This window comes from Bubalus bubalis, chromosome 2, assembly GCF_019923935.1.
Source record: "Bubalus bubalis isolate 160015118507 breed Murrah chromosome 2, NDDB_SH_1, whole genome shotgun sequence".
NCBI lineage: Eukaryota > Metazoa > Chordata > Mammalia > Artiodactyla > Bovidae > Bubalus > Bubalus bubalis.
The window spans coordinates 170434307-170449831 of record NC_059158.1 but is presented as its reverse complement, the minus strand read 5'-3'; the positions used below and the strand labels follow the sequence as shown (position 1 = coordinate 170449831).

Below are 15525 nucleotides of genomic sequence, written 5' to 3'. Positions count from 1 at the left end.
CCATAATGCTATCTAACCATCCCCTCAGGGTGCTCATATTTGTGTTACGGACAGTGGTGGGTGGTGGCAGGGTCCCCTCTTGGTTGTAACTGATTCTCAGTTGCTTTGAGTGGTGGTCTACCTGACCACCCACCATCCGTCTTGGGGAGAAAGGACCACAGTGGGGCACTTTGGCACCCCTTCTCCTCCTCCTCCTCCTTTCGTCTTCAGTCTTTCCCAGCACCACCTGAATCTTTATCCAACTGTAAGGATCATGCCTCTCACCTACGTTACTTGTAAAACTTACTAGGTTACATTTTACAGCCACAAGAAAGACCCCTGTGGATCCTCAGCACGCACCCCGGCCCCCAACCAAACAACCCATTGACACAGCAGCGCTGTGTCTTTGTGTATGTCCCTCCATGTGTCAGCATAACCTCAGGGACTGTTCTCGGAGTTGCCCACGAGCTTACCTGGGCCTGCGCGCAGCGGCTGAGAGCATCTCTGGGCTAGGCCCGGGAAGGGGGAGCAACCTGTCTCAGGTACCAATCCCCTTCTAGCAGGAAAACTCCAAGGAATGTGAGGTGTGCTGTAAAGGGGGCTCGCTGCTCCGCTGTGACACTTGCCCGCGATTCTTTCACGAGGACTGTCACATCCCACCCGCGGAGGCTGAGAGGTTAGTGAGACGCAGCCCCGCCGGGTGCGGGCACCCCGCCCGGGCTCCGCCTCTGATCGCTCATCTCCGGGTGGAAGAGCCGCGGGCCCGAGAGCATCTGGGCATCCTGGGCTCTGCCCGGGTGACCCCGCGTAGCCCCATCGGCCCGTAGCCTGTCTTCCCTGTGGTATCAGTGCCTCTGAATCTGTGGCTGAGTCACGCTGACCCCCACACCGCCTCTGCCCCTGGGAATTGTCCTTTCCTGGTTTCGTAACCCAGACTCCTGTCCAAAGGGTGGAAAAACACCATTTGTGCTCTGTGATTTCTCAGAAAAGGCAGGAAACGTGGCCTGCTTCTCCGATTTCCCCTACAGTCTCAACAGGCTGATGGAGCCTCAGTCACCCAGGGGGTTAAGACCCAGTTTCTGATACTCCAGCTGGGTGCGCAACGCTCCTTGTGCTCCCGGGAGGGCAGAGGAGGAAAGGAGAACCCACCTCTCTCCCTGACACCGCCCTCCACACTCGGACTGCTTTGTGGCTCTCTCAATGGGACCCCTTCCTGCACTCCACTCCCACCCACCTATCCCCCCACCCCCAACCCCCTCCACCTTGGGAGTCTTGGAGACTCCGGGAGGTGGTCCCTTCCTTCCCTGGCTGCATCCATCAGGAAAAGGAAACTGGTGGCAGTTTCTGAGGGCCTTGTCCTCGCTCATTTATGCCCGGCCCTGCAGGAGCCCGTGGAGTTGCACCTTCTGCAGGATGAAGGAGTCTTCAGGAAACCAGCAGGGTCTCCAGGAATCTGAGGTTTGGGCAAGGTCCATGCAGCCGGAGGAGCAGCTGGTGAGTGGGATGGGGACCCAAGCCTTTCCCCTCAAACAGGCAGAGGGTCCAGGGAAGGGCACCCAAAGAAAGCCTTCAGTGTCTCACTTCCGAGGATGGAGCTTCAGTGCCCAAACGTGGAGGACAGACAGAATTCAGCATTCACCTCCCCACCATGGCACCTTGGCAGATGCAGTCAGAAGGCTGGTTGTGTCTGGCTGCTCCTATGTGTGGTTTCTGGGCAAAGGCTTGGCCTCACTTTCTCCAAACTGCATTTGCCTTTAAATCCCTCTTCGTATTTTACAGAAATGTGAGTTTCTCCTCTTGAAAGCCTACTGTCATCCACAAAGCTCTTTCTTTGCGGAGACCCCATGTAATGTAAGTTCTGTTTGACATTTCTCATCCTCTGGGCATCTGTCTGCTGTTAAACTCATTTTAGAAATGTATAGTGTGCATTCTGCAGGCATCTCTGTTTGTAGAGGGTGGAAGGTTTAGCTGCAGGCTCTGGAGTGGGGCTGCCTCTTCAAAGTCCACCCCATTGCATACCAGCTCTGGGACACAGTATCTTAGGTTCTCTTTCTCTTCAGTGGGAATGCCTTCCTTACAGAGAACATAGGGTTGAGGGTGCAGACTCAGGAGACTTGAACTATGGGTTCAATGTAGCTCAATCAGTTTTTAGCTGTGAAATCTTGGATAGGTTACTTAACCTCTCCATTCCCTGGTTTCTCATCAATAACACTGGGGTAATTATAGTAACAATCTCTTACTGTTGTTGTGGAGATCATATATTAATGCATCAGCAGTGCTTAGAACAATGCCTGGCACATAGACATCAGATACCATTATCAGTGTGTACATGTGTGCTCAGTCACTTTGGTCATGCCCGACTCTTTGCAACCCTATGCACTGTAGCCCACCAGGCTACAGGCTCCTCTGTCTATGGGATTCTCCAAGTAAGAATACTGGAGTGGGTTGTCCTGCCCTCCTCCAGGGTATCTTCCCAACCCAGGGATCGAACTCACACCTGCCTGCATCTCCTGCATTGGCAGGCTGATTCTTTACCCACTAAGCCACTTGGGTATTACCCTGCAATATAAAGGCTGGTGTTGGATCCATTCCAGTGGCAATGCCTGTGCTCACATCACCTCTTTGATGTCTTTGCCCCTAGATTCGAGATTATGGTGAGCCCTTCAGGGAAGCCATGTGGTTGGACCTGGTTAAAGAAAGGCTGACTGAGAAAGTGTACACAATGGCTTGGTTTTTACGGGACATGCGCCTAATATTTCACAACCATAAAACATTTTACAAGGTAAAGGGAATTTCCTGCCTCCCTTTCACATCCTTTCTACTTCCCCCTCATTTCTGGGACAGCAGAGCTTTGCAAGAATTGTGCCTAGTCTTGTCCTGGGGAGAGCTCAAAAAGCAAGGATTATAGAAGGAAACTGTCTCTCAATCTCAGAGGTGGAGAAAGAAACTGAAAGTCGCTCAGTCGTGTCTGACTCTTTTTGACCTCATGGACTATACAGTCCATGGAATTCTCCAGGCCAGGATACTGTCATCAGTAGCCATTCCCTTCTCCAGGGGATCTTCCCAACTCAGGGATGGAACCCAGGTCTCCCACATTGCAGGTGGATTCTTTACTACTGAGCCACCAGAGGTGGAGAGGAGGATGTCAAAAAGAACAGCAAGCAGGGTCCTTGTAAATGATACCTGAAAAAAAATTTCATCTTCAGTCCCAGAAGGACAGGCCACACCCACTGAGAACGGTCAATTTCATCCTGCCTCCTTGCTCAAATGGGGTGGGGCGGGGGGTGGGGTGGGGAGGCAGTTTACGCTTACATGGTCCTTCATGCCTCAGAAACACAGAAATGAATTAATTAAGATGAAATGAATTAATTAAGATGAAATGAATTAAACTTTCAGGATGCTCATGCTCGGATTTTTTTACTCCTGAGTTTCCCAGTGGACTCAAATACCCAGATTTGCTCTCAGCTGGTGTTGGTTTCATCTTTCATTGGTAGGAAGAGTAACTGGTTGAACTGTATTGCAATCCAAGGCATTGTTTAGTTTATTGCGTTTACTCTGATTTTTTACTCTCACTTGTCCAGATATTTCTTGGGACATATATAAAGCGAATTCTCGGTTCCACCCAGCCTCCTTCCCTCCCTGCTTGCCACCAGTTGGCGTGTTCATGAGCCACAGGCTGTAAACTGGTGTCCAGCAATGGAGCTGGAAGGGGAAGAATCAACCCAGGGAGCCCTTCAATGCCTAGCACAGTCTTAGCCTTGGAGAATGGAATGGGTCATCTTTCCTTCAGAGAGTGGGCTTTCAAGAAAAGCTTTATCTGGTTTGCCCCAAGGTCAGGCTTTGCAGGGGTCAAAATCAGCTCTTTGGTCCAGACCATCTGTCAGGTCCAAGTTAACAACCAGGCAGAGCCTCGTGCATTTGAACATCTGAGTGGCAGCCTCTCCCTCCTGTTCTGCTCGCCACCTGGGGGAGTGCAGCTTTCTGGCAGGGAGAGGAGATCTCCTAAGAAAGCATAAGTGATCTATGATCCTAATTCTCTGTCCTTAGGCCCCTGTGTGCTTGCTTTTTTTTTTTATCCTCTCTCTCTCTTTCAGGCTTCCGACTTTGGTCCGGTAGGACTGGATTTAGAGGCAGAATTTGAAAAGGACCTCAAAGAAGTGCTTATTTGTCATGAAGTCAGTGAGAACAGCTTCCAGGCTCGTCCTTGATCCTGTTCTGGATGGACTAAAGTATCCCAACTTCAGGATCCATATAATGGTACCCTGGCCATCCTTAGATTGCCAACGACTCTGGGATGCCATTGGCTGCCCTTGTCACTCAAATCCGACTTTACATAGAATCATCATGTCCTCCACCTCCTTTTATTCTTTTTGTATTTCACTCCCCCCTCAAAAAAAAAATTGAATTGTTTCTTAATACCATTAAATACCTCACCACCGTTCACATTCTCTTCATTGTCTCATAAATCCTTTTCCAATTGATGTGTTTAAATTGGGATCCTAACTACTTTCACACACTGAATTTAGCTAATCTGTCTCTTAAGGTTCTTTTCATCTGTAAATTCCCCACTTCCTTTCTTCCTTGCTGTCTACTTATTGGATAACCTGGTGTCTTTGCCCTATACAATTTTTCATGTTCTGGAATTTTCTTTTCCTTTCTTTTGGCCACACCGTGCAGCTTGTGGGACCTTCAGTTCAGTTCAGCTGCTCAGTCTCATCTGACTCTTTGCGACCCCATGAACTGTAGCACACCAGGCTTCCCTGTCCATCACCAACTCATCACAACTTGCTCAAACTCATGTCCATCGAGTCAGTGATGCCATCCAAGCACCTCATCCTCTGTTGTCCCCTTCTCCTCCTGCCTTCAAGCTTTCCCAGCTTCAGAGTCTTTTCTAATGAGTCAGTTCTTTGCCTCAGGTGGCCACAGTTTTGGAGCCTTGGTTCTTTGTTTTCAATTTTGGCTACACTGCCTGACTTGTGGGATCTTAGTTCCCTGATCAGACATTGAAGTGAGAGCACAGTCCTAACCACTAGACCGAAATTCCCATATTCTGGGTTTTTCTACATCCTCCTGTGAAAGTGAAAGCGTTGGTCGCTCAGTTGTATCTTACTCTTTGCAATTCTATGAACTATAGACCATCAGTCTCCTCTGTCCATGGAATTCTCTGGGCAAGAATACTGGAGTGGGTATCCTTTCCCTTCTCCAGGGGATCTTCCCGACCCAGGGATTGAACCTGGGTCTCCTGCATTGTAGGCAGATTCTTTACCATCTGAGCCACCAGAGAAGCCCCCATGCTCTTAGTGGCATGTGTTTTTCTCTCTGGCATTTTTTTTTTTTTTTTTAGACCTAGAGGTTAGATCTAGAGGCTTACTTGGATTCAGGTTTGGGGGAGGTTTGTTTTGAGTTGATTGTTTAGTATAGAGACTTCCCAGGGGGGTCTGTGTATTAATATGTAATATTAAGATCTTACCGGAGAAAGCAATGGCACCCCACTCCAATATTCTTGCCTGGAAAATCCCATGGATGGAGGAGCCTGGAAGGCTGCAGTCCATGGGGTCGCTGAGAGTTGGACACGACTGAACGACTTCACTTTTGCTTTTCACTTTCATGCGTTGGAGAAGGAAATGGCAACCCACTCCAGTGTTCTTGCCTGGAGAATCCCAGGGACGGGGAAGCCTGGTGGGCTGCCGTCTATGGGGTCGCACAGAGTCGGACACGACTGAAGCGACTTAGCATAGCAATTAAGATCTTACAGAAGGTTCAGGTGTTATCAACTTGACCCATCTGTTACACATCATCCTTTCCCATAATGATTTTAGCAGTCACTGATAATTATTGCCTAAACCTATTTCAATAGGGTTTGCAAAATGATGATATTTAGATTCTGTTACTCCTTCTATGTGGGTTTGATCCCTGGGTCAGGAAGATCCCCAGGAGGAGGAAATGGCAACCCACTCCAGTACTCTTGCTGAAAAATCCAATGGACAATGGCAGGCTATACTCCAAAGGGTTGCAAAGAGCTGGGCCTGACTGAGCACATGAGTACTCTATTGTTTCTACATTTATTAGTTAGAATTCTTCTGCAAAGGACTCCCTTCAATATTTGGCTGCCTTGAAGTACAGTTTGTATAGGAAATAAAGGATAAATTCTGGATTCTTTATTTAAAATATTCAAGTTAGTTGTTTCCCTAATAGCCTCTAAAGATAGACATGGAGGTTGTTATTTTTTTTTTTCTATAAAGTATCTTGAGCTCATGGATTTAAATATTTAATGTGCTCCAAACCATTGCAGTTAATATCTTTATTGCTGCTCAAATTGCTTGTCAGTGAGTGAGAGTCTCTTCACGTTGGCTCCTGAGTTGTTTTGAAATGACCCCAGGACTCTTTGATAGCATATTAGCTACCTATTGCTGTGTAACAAATGACCCCAAAGTTTAGTGGCTTCAAGGAGTAGTCATCTTATTGTTCACTTGTCTGTGAGCCAGAAATTTAGGAAGAGCTCCATGTGGATGCCTTATCTTTGTTCCACATGGTATTAACCAAGCCCCTTCATGCTTGTAGAGTGTTACTTCTGCCACGTACTGTCAGTCCAAGCAAATCACCAGACCAAATTCAAAAGGAGGGGAAATGGGCTGTACCTCTCAATAGGATGAGTGGCAAAGCCATGTTTCAAAGGGAATGTTATTTGGCAAGAAATGTTGCCACTGTCTTCAGAAACACCCTACCATAGTCTACCCTCTGACCACAGCAATTGACATCCTTCCCACATGCAAAGGACACTCACCCCCCATCCCATCCCAATAAGTCTCATTCATTGTAGGACTGGAACAAAGTCCAGGACCTCATCATCTATGTCAGATTCAAATCAGATAAGTTCCTTAGATGTGGTTCACTGGATGCAGCCCTGTAGGTACATCTTCTGTGGAACCAAAGACCTGTGAACTAAAGGACAAGTTAGTGTCCCCCACTTTCCAAATATAATAATGACACAGACTGTAGACACTTGCATTCAAACAGGGGGAAATGGATAGTATATAGCAATCACTGCTACTGCTAAGTCACTTCAGTCGTGTCCAACTCTGTGCGACCCCAGAGACGGCAGCCCACCAGGCTCCCCTGGTCCATAGTAATTCAGAAATCCAATCAGGTGCATGTTGGCAGGACAGAGAACGTTCCTTGATAATCCCATGATTTATAAATATTATATGCCTCTAATTCCCATGCAACACCACAGGCTTCTCCCATGTCTTCCTACAGGCAATATTTGTGCCTGTCTTCTCCCACAGTACGTTTCCTCATTTTCTCAAATCTAAACTACAACAACAATATTTTCAGAATTTCTACACTCATAACACTATGAAAAAAAACTAAGTGGAATTCTAAATTGGTGTGGAATTTTTGTTTCTGTTGTGTATTTAATATACCATTGCACAGGGTGTTTTTTAGGATTTTGCATTTGTATTTATAAATGAGATGGGTCTGCATGTTTTTGTATATTTTTGTATATTGTATATTTGTATATTTTGTATATTGCCACAGTCAGATTTAAAGTTACCCTGTTGTTCAGTCGCTGAGTCGTGCCCGACTCTTTTCAACCCCATAGACTGCAGCACACCAGGCTTCCCTGTCCTTCATTGTCTCCCAGAGTTTGCTCAAACTCATGTCTATTGAGTCGGTGATTCCATCCAACCATCTCATCCTCTGTCACCCCATTCTCCTCCTGCCCTCAATCTTTCCCAGCATCAGGGTCTTTTCCAATGAGTCATCTCTTCATATCAGGTGGCCAAAGTATTGGAGCTTCAGCTTCAGCATCAGTCCTTTCAACAAATATTCAGGGTTGATTTCCTTTAGAATTAACTGATTTGATCTCCTTTCTGTCCAAGGGACTTTTAAGAGTCTTCTCCAGCATCACAATTTGAAAGCTTCAATTCTTCAGCACTCAGCCTTCTTTACAGTCCAACTCTCACATCCATACATGACTACTGGAAAAACCATAGCTTTGACTCTATGAACCTTTGTCAGCAAAATGATGTCTCTGTATTTTAATACACTGTCTAGGTTTGCCATATTTTTTCTTCCAAGGAGCAAGTGTCTTTTAATTTCATAGCTGCAGTCACCATCTACAGTGATTTTTGAGAACAATAGCAATGTTTTCTGTTCTTACTGTTTAAGTTTCCTATCTGGTCTTATCTTGCCATGGCATCTCCATACTTCTTTTTTGATACATCTTTCTGTTGGCTGAAGTATGTTTTTGCTGCTGCTGCTAAGTCACTTCAGTCGTGTCCGACTCTGTGCGACCCCATAGACGGCAGCCCACCAGGCCACCCCGTCCCTGGGATTCTCCAGGCAAGAACACTGGAGTGGGTTGCCATTTCCTTTTCCAATGCATGAAAGTGAAAAGTCAAAGTGAAGTCGCTCAGTCCTGTCTGACTCTTAGCGACCCCATGGACTGCAGCCTACCAGGCTCCTCCGTCCATGGGATTTTCCAGGCAAGAGTACTGGAGTGGGGTGCCATTGCCTTCTCCGAAGTATGTTTTTAAGTAACTTTAAAAGAAGGGCACGTGGCTGTTATGTTTTCTGTCTTGGCATATCTCAGAATGTCTTCTGTTGTTTTCATTAACTAACAACATATTGTGCTACAATATATATTTTATCACAATTTCTCACCTTCAAAATTGATTTAGACTTTGTTCCACTGTCTTTGAGCATTTTGTTCTGCAACTCTACTGTCTGATTTCAGTCAGAATTATATTTCTAGTGTGTGAACACGTATGACATTCCCCCTTTATCTCTGTAATTATATGTTTAGCTATTTTTGACAGGATGGGATTCAGTGTGATATTCTTATCATTGGTCTTGCCTGGAACACTGAGCCTTTTCAGTATACACATGTGGTTCTATTTTCAGCTCCATTACATCTTTCTGATCCATTAGTTCTGGGCTTACTGTCAAGAACATCTTTTATCCTTGCTTGGTCCTCCCTATTTATCATTAAAAAAGAATTTCATAAAAACATTCTTCTTCTTAGGTGCTTAGTATGAGACTTAAATATACTAACTTAATTGCAATTCTATGGTCAATATTTTAAACTTAATGATCTTTTAGCACTTTCATTTTGCTAATTGCTATCTATTAACAAAGCCTCAAAGGATTAAAACTTTTCTTATCACAGTGGTTTTCTTCCCTCAAGACAAAAATAGGATGTCAGTTCAAATTACTAGATTGCTCTGATCTGCTCTGCCCAAATTCTCCAGAACTGTGAGAAATAAATAGCTGCAGTTTCAGCTCGGAGAAGGCAATGGCACCCCATTCCAGTGCTCTTGCCTGGAAAATCCCATGGACGGAGGAGCCTGGTAGGCTGCAGTCCCTGGGGTCGCGAAGAGTCGGGCACAACTGAGCGACTTCACTTTGACTTTTCACTTTTATGCATTGGAGAAGGAAATGGCAACCCACTCCAGTGTTCTTGCCTGGAGAATCCCAGTGATGGGGGAGCCTGGTGGGCTGCCGTCTATGGGGTCGCACAGAGTCAGACATGACTGAATCGACTTAGCAGCAGCAGCAGCAGCAGTTTCAGCTACTCAGTCTGTGAGATTTTGTTAGGCAGCACAAGCTGACAAATAAAAATCAAGTAACACCATCATCAGAGCCTCCATCCCTCCTCCCATAGCAACTTGAAAACTCTTCAACAGTATCTTGCAACTTCCCATTTAGGTACCTAGTGTCACAGACAAATAAACAGGAAATGCATCGAGATCCCTTGGTTCTGATTTCCCACTGTTTTCACAATAGTGTGAACTGTGAAATGGACTGACTTCACCTGTCATCCAGAAAGGGGTGTAAACAGTTTGGGCACCTAAAGAAAAGCATGTAATGAAACAGAACTCCTTTTATAGTTGGAAAGGAAAATGACAAATATGGCCATAAGGACTTCTGGTGCCCTTCCTGGAGAGCATGATGGATTCTAGAGATAATGATGGCTTTGGATTTCCAGCTCCTTCTGCGGAGAGTACTAAAGGTTTCTTTTTGCAACACAGTCTCCATGCATTATGGTAAAAAAGACCCTTCTTCCCACTGGTTTGCCAGTAGGCAGGATTGCTGTGCTCTAAATTACCTTGAATCCATTTGTGACCTTCTCTTTCATTCTGGCACTGATAAACTGAATCAGGTCTCTCTCACTCTGTTCTGTCATGTCTCTGGATTGCTCTATTATTGGGGAAAAAAAAGAAAAGCACTCAAGAGTCATTTCTTTCAGGTTGAAAGTTTCAGCCACTATCAGTTCAGTTGCTATCACAACCAAGACCCTTAGCCCTGGGACCATCCTTTAACTTCCTTTTGTTGCTGTTCTCTTTCCTCCTTGCAAGAGTGGGGTTTGATTTATTCTGCTAGGCTTAGTGGTCCATATCTTCCCCCAGTCCTTCTGAGCTGGAGACTCAGATCCATCCTCCTTTTGTTCTCACTGCCCAGGCCCACCAAGTTTTGGCCCCCATCTCCTTAAACAATAAAAACTCTTAGTGTGGGGCTTCTGTGGTGGTCCAGTGGTTAAGACTGCGCTTCTACTGCAGGGGCCACAGGTTCGATTTGTCGTGCATAGGCAAATAAATAAAAACTCTTAATGAAATCAGTGTCAGTGACATCCCTGCAGACAGTGTGACTTGTGTCTCCCTGGAGACCTCTTCTAGTCCTGTACCCAGGCTATTTCCCTCTTCCTGGTCCAACATGGTCCCATTCCCTACTGGCCAGAGCTGCTGAGAATCCAGGTCACCTCAGGACTGCCTCCTCCCAAGCTGTGACACAGGAGGTGACTGTCGTTGTTGCTGTTGTTCAGTCCCTCAATCATGTCTGACTCTTTCTGACCCCATGGACTGCAGCACACCAGGCTTCCCTGTCCTTCACTGAGTGAAAAAGTGAAAAGTGAAGTCGCTCAGTTGTGTCTGACTCTTCGCGACCCTATGGACTGTAGCCTACCAGGTTCCTCAGTCCATGGAATTTTCCAGGCAAGGGTACTGGAGTAGGTTGCCATTTCCTTCATCCAGGGGATTTTCCAGACCCAGGGATCGAACCTGGGTCTCCCACATTGCATGCAGATGCTTTACCATCTAAGCCACCAGGGAAACCTTCACTATCTCCCGGAATTTGCTTAAACTCATGTCCATTGATTTAATGATGCCATCCAACAGCCTCATCCTCTGTCACACCCTTCTCCTCTTGTCCTCAATCTTTCCCAGCCTCAGGGTCTTTTCCAATGAGTCTTTGCATCAGGTGGCCAAAGTATTGGAGCTTCTGCATCAATCCTTCTAATGAATATTCAGGGTTGATTTCCTTTAGGATTGACTGGTTTGATCTCCTTGCTGTTCAAGGGACTCTCAAGAGTTTTCTCCAGAATCACAGTTGGAAAGCATCAATTCTTTGGTGCTCAGCCTTCTTTATGGTCCACCTTTCACATCTGTATGTGACTACTGGAAAAACCATAGCTTTGACTATATGAACCTTTGTCACCAAAGTGATGTCTCTGTATTTTAATGCACTGTCTAGGTTTGTCATAGCTTTTCTTCCTAAGAGCAAGCATCTTTTAATTTCATGGCTGCAGGAGGTAATAAATGACTCTTAAATGATCCTCTGAAGCTGGGAAGAGCTACAGCTTCAAAAATTGAATAAAGAAAACTTTACAGAATGACTGGAGGAATTATATATAAAAATATAGTGTCCCCTCTAGCTGATTCCAGAAATTCAACCTTGGAAAAGTCATTCTTAGGAGCTGGGCAGGCGTGGTTTCCTGGTCAAGAATACCTGCTCTTGAGAGAGCAGACTGGGCTGAGTGCCTTTCTTAGATGCTTTCCAAACTTCTGCTGAGCCAGACCCGGCTGAGCAAGCTCACATCTCACGTGTAGCTGTGGGGCCTGCTTCCAGCTGGCCTGGTCAGTCCTGCTGGGTGCCATAGCCCCTCTTCTTCACTCCCCCAAGCCGTGAGGACCCTGACTGTTTCTCTTTCCTCCTGAAGATGCTCCCACTCCATTCCCTAGAACCTTTCTGCCTGCAATTGAGCATGAGGGCTACAGGAATCTCAGCTCTCCCTTCTGTTATCGTCCCTGGGAAAAAAAAAAAAGCAAAGCACACCTACTATCACTTTAGCACCGTGGGGTGACACGAGATCATGAAATCCAAAAAGCCATGGTCTTACACACTTCTGCTCTGGTCTCAAGGGGCCACTGCATCTCAAAAACCAACCAGAAAAGGGAGTACCATTCAGTGAAGCCCTGCCAGTCTGGACTCCTCAGGCTGAGTGCCAACAGGCATGCCAACTGGATAAAGCCAAAGCTAGGACACGGTTGGCACTGGAGGTACTTCTCCCCATGAGCAGCCACTGGCACCTGATTATGTACAGAGAGGTTGGGCAGACCCTGCAGGAACTCCCTCCGCCATCATCCGGATGTCACATGGAGGCCAGTTTTCCAAAAGACAGCACGAGGCCTCAAGCAGGAACTCAGCAATGAGGACAGTGACCCAGACCTGGACACAGGACCTGAGGAGCAGCAAAAAGGGGCGGGGGTATATCCAGAGTCTCGGCTGATACCAGAACTCATCTGCCAGGCCGCCCTAGGCAGGGTCTGTTTAATGTGGAGTGACAGTTTGACAGAATAAACTCTGTAGGGGATGAATGGAGGCAGAAACATCCTTCCTTCACAAGGGCAACATCAAGGTTTCTAGTTTCAGGCACAACAATGGTTGTCCAGGCTCCATAGCCCCAGGCAGAGCATCCAGGCTCCGCGGTTGCAACATTCAGATCCAAGGCTGTAACTGTGCCTGGCAGTCAAGATGCGGAAGGAGGGGGTGAATCAGCTGACCCTGTGACTAGGTTCTGAACTGATTCATGGGCCCACGAAAGTGCCCTGGGGAGCATAGGAGCCTGGTCTCTCTGCCCACAAGCAGGTGGGTTCTGGCGGCCAGTGAAAGGGGCTTCAGGTTCACAGGCACATGTTAGTACTTGGTTGTTGTTTTGACCCTAAGTTGTGTCTGATTCTTGTGACCCCAAGGACTGTAGCCCGCCAGGCTCCTCTGTCCATGGAATTTTCCAGGCAAGAATACCGGAGTGGGTTGCCATTTCCTTCTCCTGGGGATCTTCCTGACCCAGGGATCGAACCTAAGGCTCCAGTATTGCGGCGGATTCTTGACCGCTGAGCCACCTGGGAAGCGCCACGTTAGTACTTACTTGCAAGAAAAGCCAGAGGTGTTCCAGCACATCCTCACATCCTGGGGGTAGGAATATCTCAGTGTGAGAGGCCAACCCCTCAGAAGTACAACAGAGGACTGATCTCAACACAGGGAAGTGCGACACCTACAAGTGCTGATGCCAACCTAAATTTTCCCAGCCGGAGCCTAAGGGCAGGCCTGGCTATTTCTGCATCTAGACCATGACCCTGTTTATTTGGGCAGCCGTGCCTGATATCAACACCATCTCAATTTCTAGTTCCTCAAAGAAGTTTTCCCTGGAGTCCTGTAGCCCAGGTTCTGAGCTCTTTGGAGAATCCGGGCAAAGCAGAACATGTAGAGGAGGTTTTCCTACTCTCTCAGAATAGACTCAGAACCCAGCAGGCACTCTGGACTTCTGCAGGCAATGGTACAGTGCTGCCCCACCACCAGAGGGCAGTGTGAACCCCTTCCAGAGGTGCTAGGTGGGAACATGGTGGCGGTGGTGGTTTAGTCTCTAGGTCGTGTCCGACTCTTGCGACCCCATGGACTGTATCCCGCCAGGCTCTTCTGTCCATGGAATTTTCCAGACAAGAATACTGGAGTGGGTTGCCATTGCCTTCTCCAGGGGATCTTCCTGACCCAGAAATCGAAGCCGGGTCTCCTGCATTGCAGGTGGATTTTTTTACCGACTGAGCTGCAAGGGAAGAACCCTGTAGGAACTGGGAACTAGGATAAGTAGCGAGGGTTTTTCAGGGTCAAAGGAACTCTCAAAGGCTCTGTAGTTGAGCATCCAGGAACAGGAGAGCCAACCAAGGACATCCACAGATTAAGTGAATTAATTACAGATGCAGATGCAGAGAATAGACTTGTGGGCACAGCAGGGGAAGGCAAGGGCGGGACAAAGAGTAGCGTTGACATTATGTACTGGTGCTGGTGCTTTGCTCAGTGGTGTCCGACTCTGACCCCACGGACTGGAGCCCACCAGGCTCCTCTGTCCATGGGATGTCTCAGGCAAGAGGACAGGAGTGGGTTGCCATTGCCTTCTCCAGGGGATCTTCCCAACCCAGGAATAGAACCCAAGTCCCTTGCATTGGCTAGTAGGATTCTTTAGCACTGAGCCACCAGGGAAGCCCATATATACAGGGGAAGCTGCTGTATAGCACAGGGAACTCCACTCAGGGCTCCGTGATGACCTAGAGGGGTAGGATGGGGGTGGGGTGGGAGGGAAGTCCAAGAGAGAGGGGATATATGTCTACTGGTTCAGTTGTACGGCAGAAACTAACACAACATAGTAAAACAATTATCTTCCAATTAAAAAAAAAAAAAAAGAACCCTTGACCCCTAAGTCACTTCCCATTTCCCTCTGCGACCCCAGCTCCTAGCCACCACTCAATCTATCTTCTGTCTTTATAGCTTGTAGCCGACTCTGGACAGTTCATATAAACAGAATCATATGTGGTTTTGAAAAATAAAGAATAACCAGCTGGACAGTCACGGTTAGGCACATGCTTGTGCCTCTGACATGTAAGTGAGAATTTCCTTACTGTGATAGGAGGTCCTTTCTGTTCTTTACCACAAACTTCCAACCTCACAGCTAGCACAATGTAACAGCAGAGCTGTGATGAGAACGTGGGTGGAGAGAGGGCCGGGGGATCTTGTTTTCTCATTTGAACGAGTTGGAGTCTAGAGATAGGCCCATTCCATAGATGGCTGGCCGCATCCTCAGGCCTGGATTCTAGACTCTTCCATTTTCAAGAACGCCTCATGAGATCTGCTCTTCCAGGAGGCTGAAGGGCGGGGATCTGCTGAAGAAACTGCACCAGTAAAGGAGTCTTCAGTCCCAGTAAAGTGGATTTGGCCAGACGCTGTTTAAAGAGGGTCCCCTTGAGACAGCTGCATGTCTGACTATTTCCCATGGAAAGGGTCCATGGACCATCACTTCAGAATCACCGGGGAGCTTGTGAAGATGCAGATAGCGAGGTCCCTGGCCCTGGAGGAGAATTTCTATGATCAAGGCCTAGAAAGTGGTGTTTCTAACACCATAAATTTTCTAAGGGATCCTTTTTTGCCCCAGTTATGTTTGGCATCCATCGCCCTAAGTAAGACTGGTCTTTATCTTTTGACTAAGGAACAAATCTGACGAATGTATCGGTGGCGCAGGCAGTAGTTGGGGAGCCCGCAACGTAATATCCAGAGTTGTGTCAGCCCTCTGTGTGTGCTTGGGTTGATTTTGTGGTTATTTTAACTTTAATGTGATGCTGGGGAGGATTGAAGGCTAAAGGAGAAGAGGGCGACAGAGGATGAGATGGCTGGATTGCATCACCGACTCAATGGACATAAATTTGAGCAAATTTCAGG

General features: G+C 47.1%; 1 protein-coding gene across 9 annotated transcripts in view; it reads left to right on the top strand.

Moving 5' to 3' along the window:
• Nucleotides 1–4420, top strand: part of SP110 (SP110 nuclear body protein) — a 49553-nt gene extending 45133 nt beyond the window's left edge. For 6 of the 9 annotated variants that reach the window (XM_025278429.3, XM_025278424.3, XM_025278428.3 and 3 more), the window contains 5 exons: nucleotides 540–655; nucleotides 1365–1473; nucleotides 1759–1830; nucleotides 2621–2761; nucleotides 4074–4420. In XM_025278429.3, coding sequence (XP_025134214.2) covers nucleotides 540–655; nucleotides 1365–1473; nucleotides 1759–1830; nucleotides 2621–2761; nucleotides 4074–4187 — 552 coding nt within the window. In that variant the 3' untranslated portion in view covers nucleotides 4188–4420. The remainder of the gene's footprint in view (nucleotides 1–539; nucleotides 656–1364; nucleotides 1474–1758; nucleotides 1831–2620; nucleotides 2762–4073) is intronic. The other 3 variants (XM_025278423.3, XM_025278426.3, XM_025278431.3) reach the window with 3 other exon arrangements.
• The last annotated feature ends 11105 nt before the right edge of the window (nucleotides 4421–15525 follow it).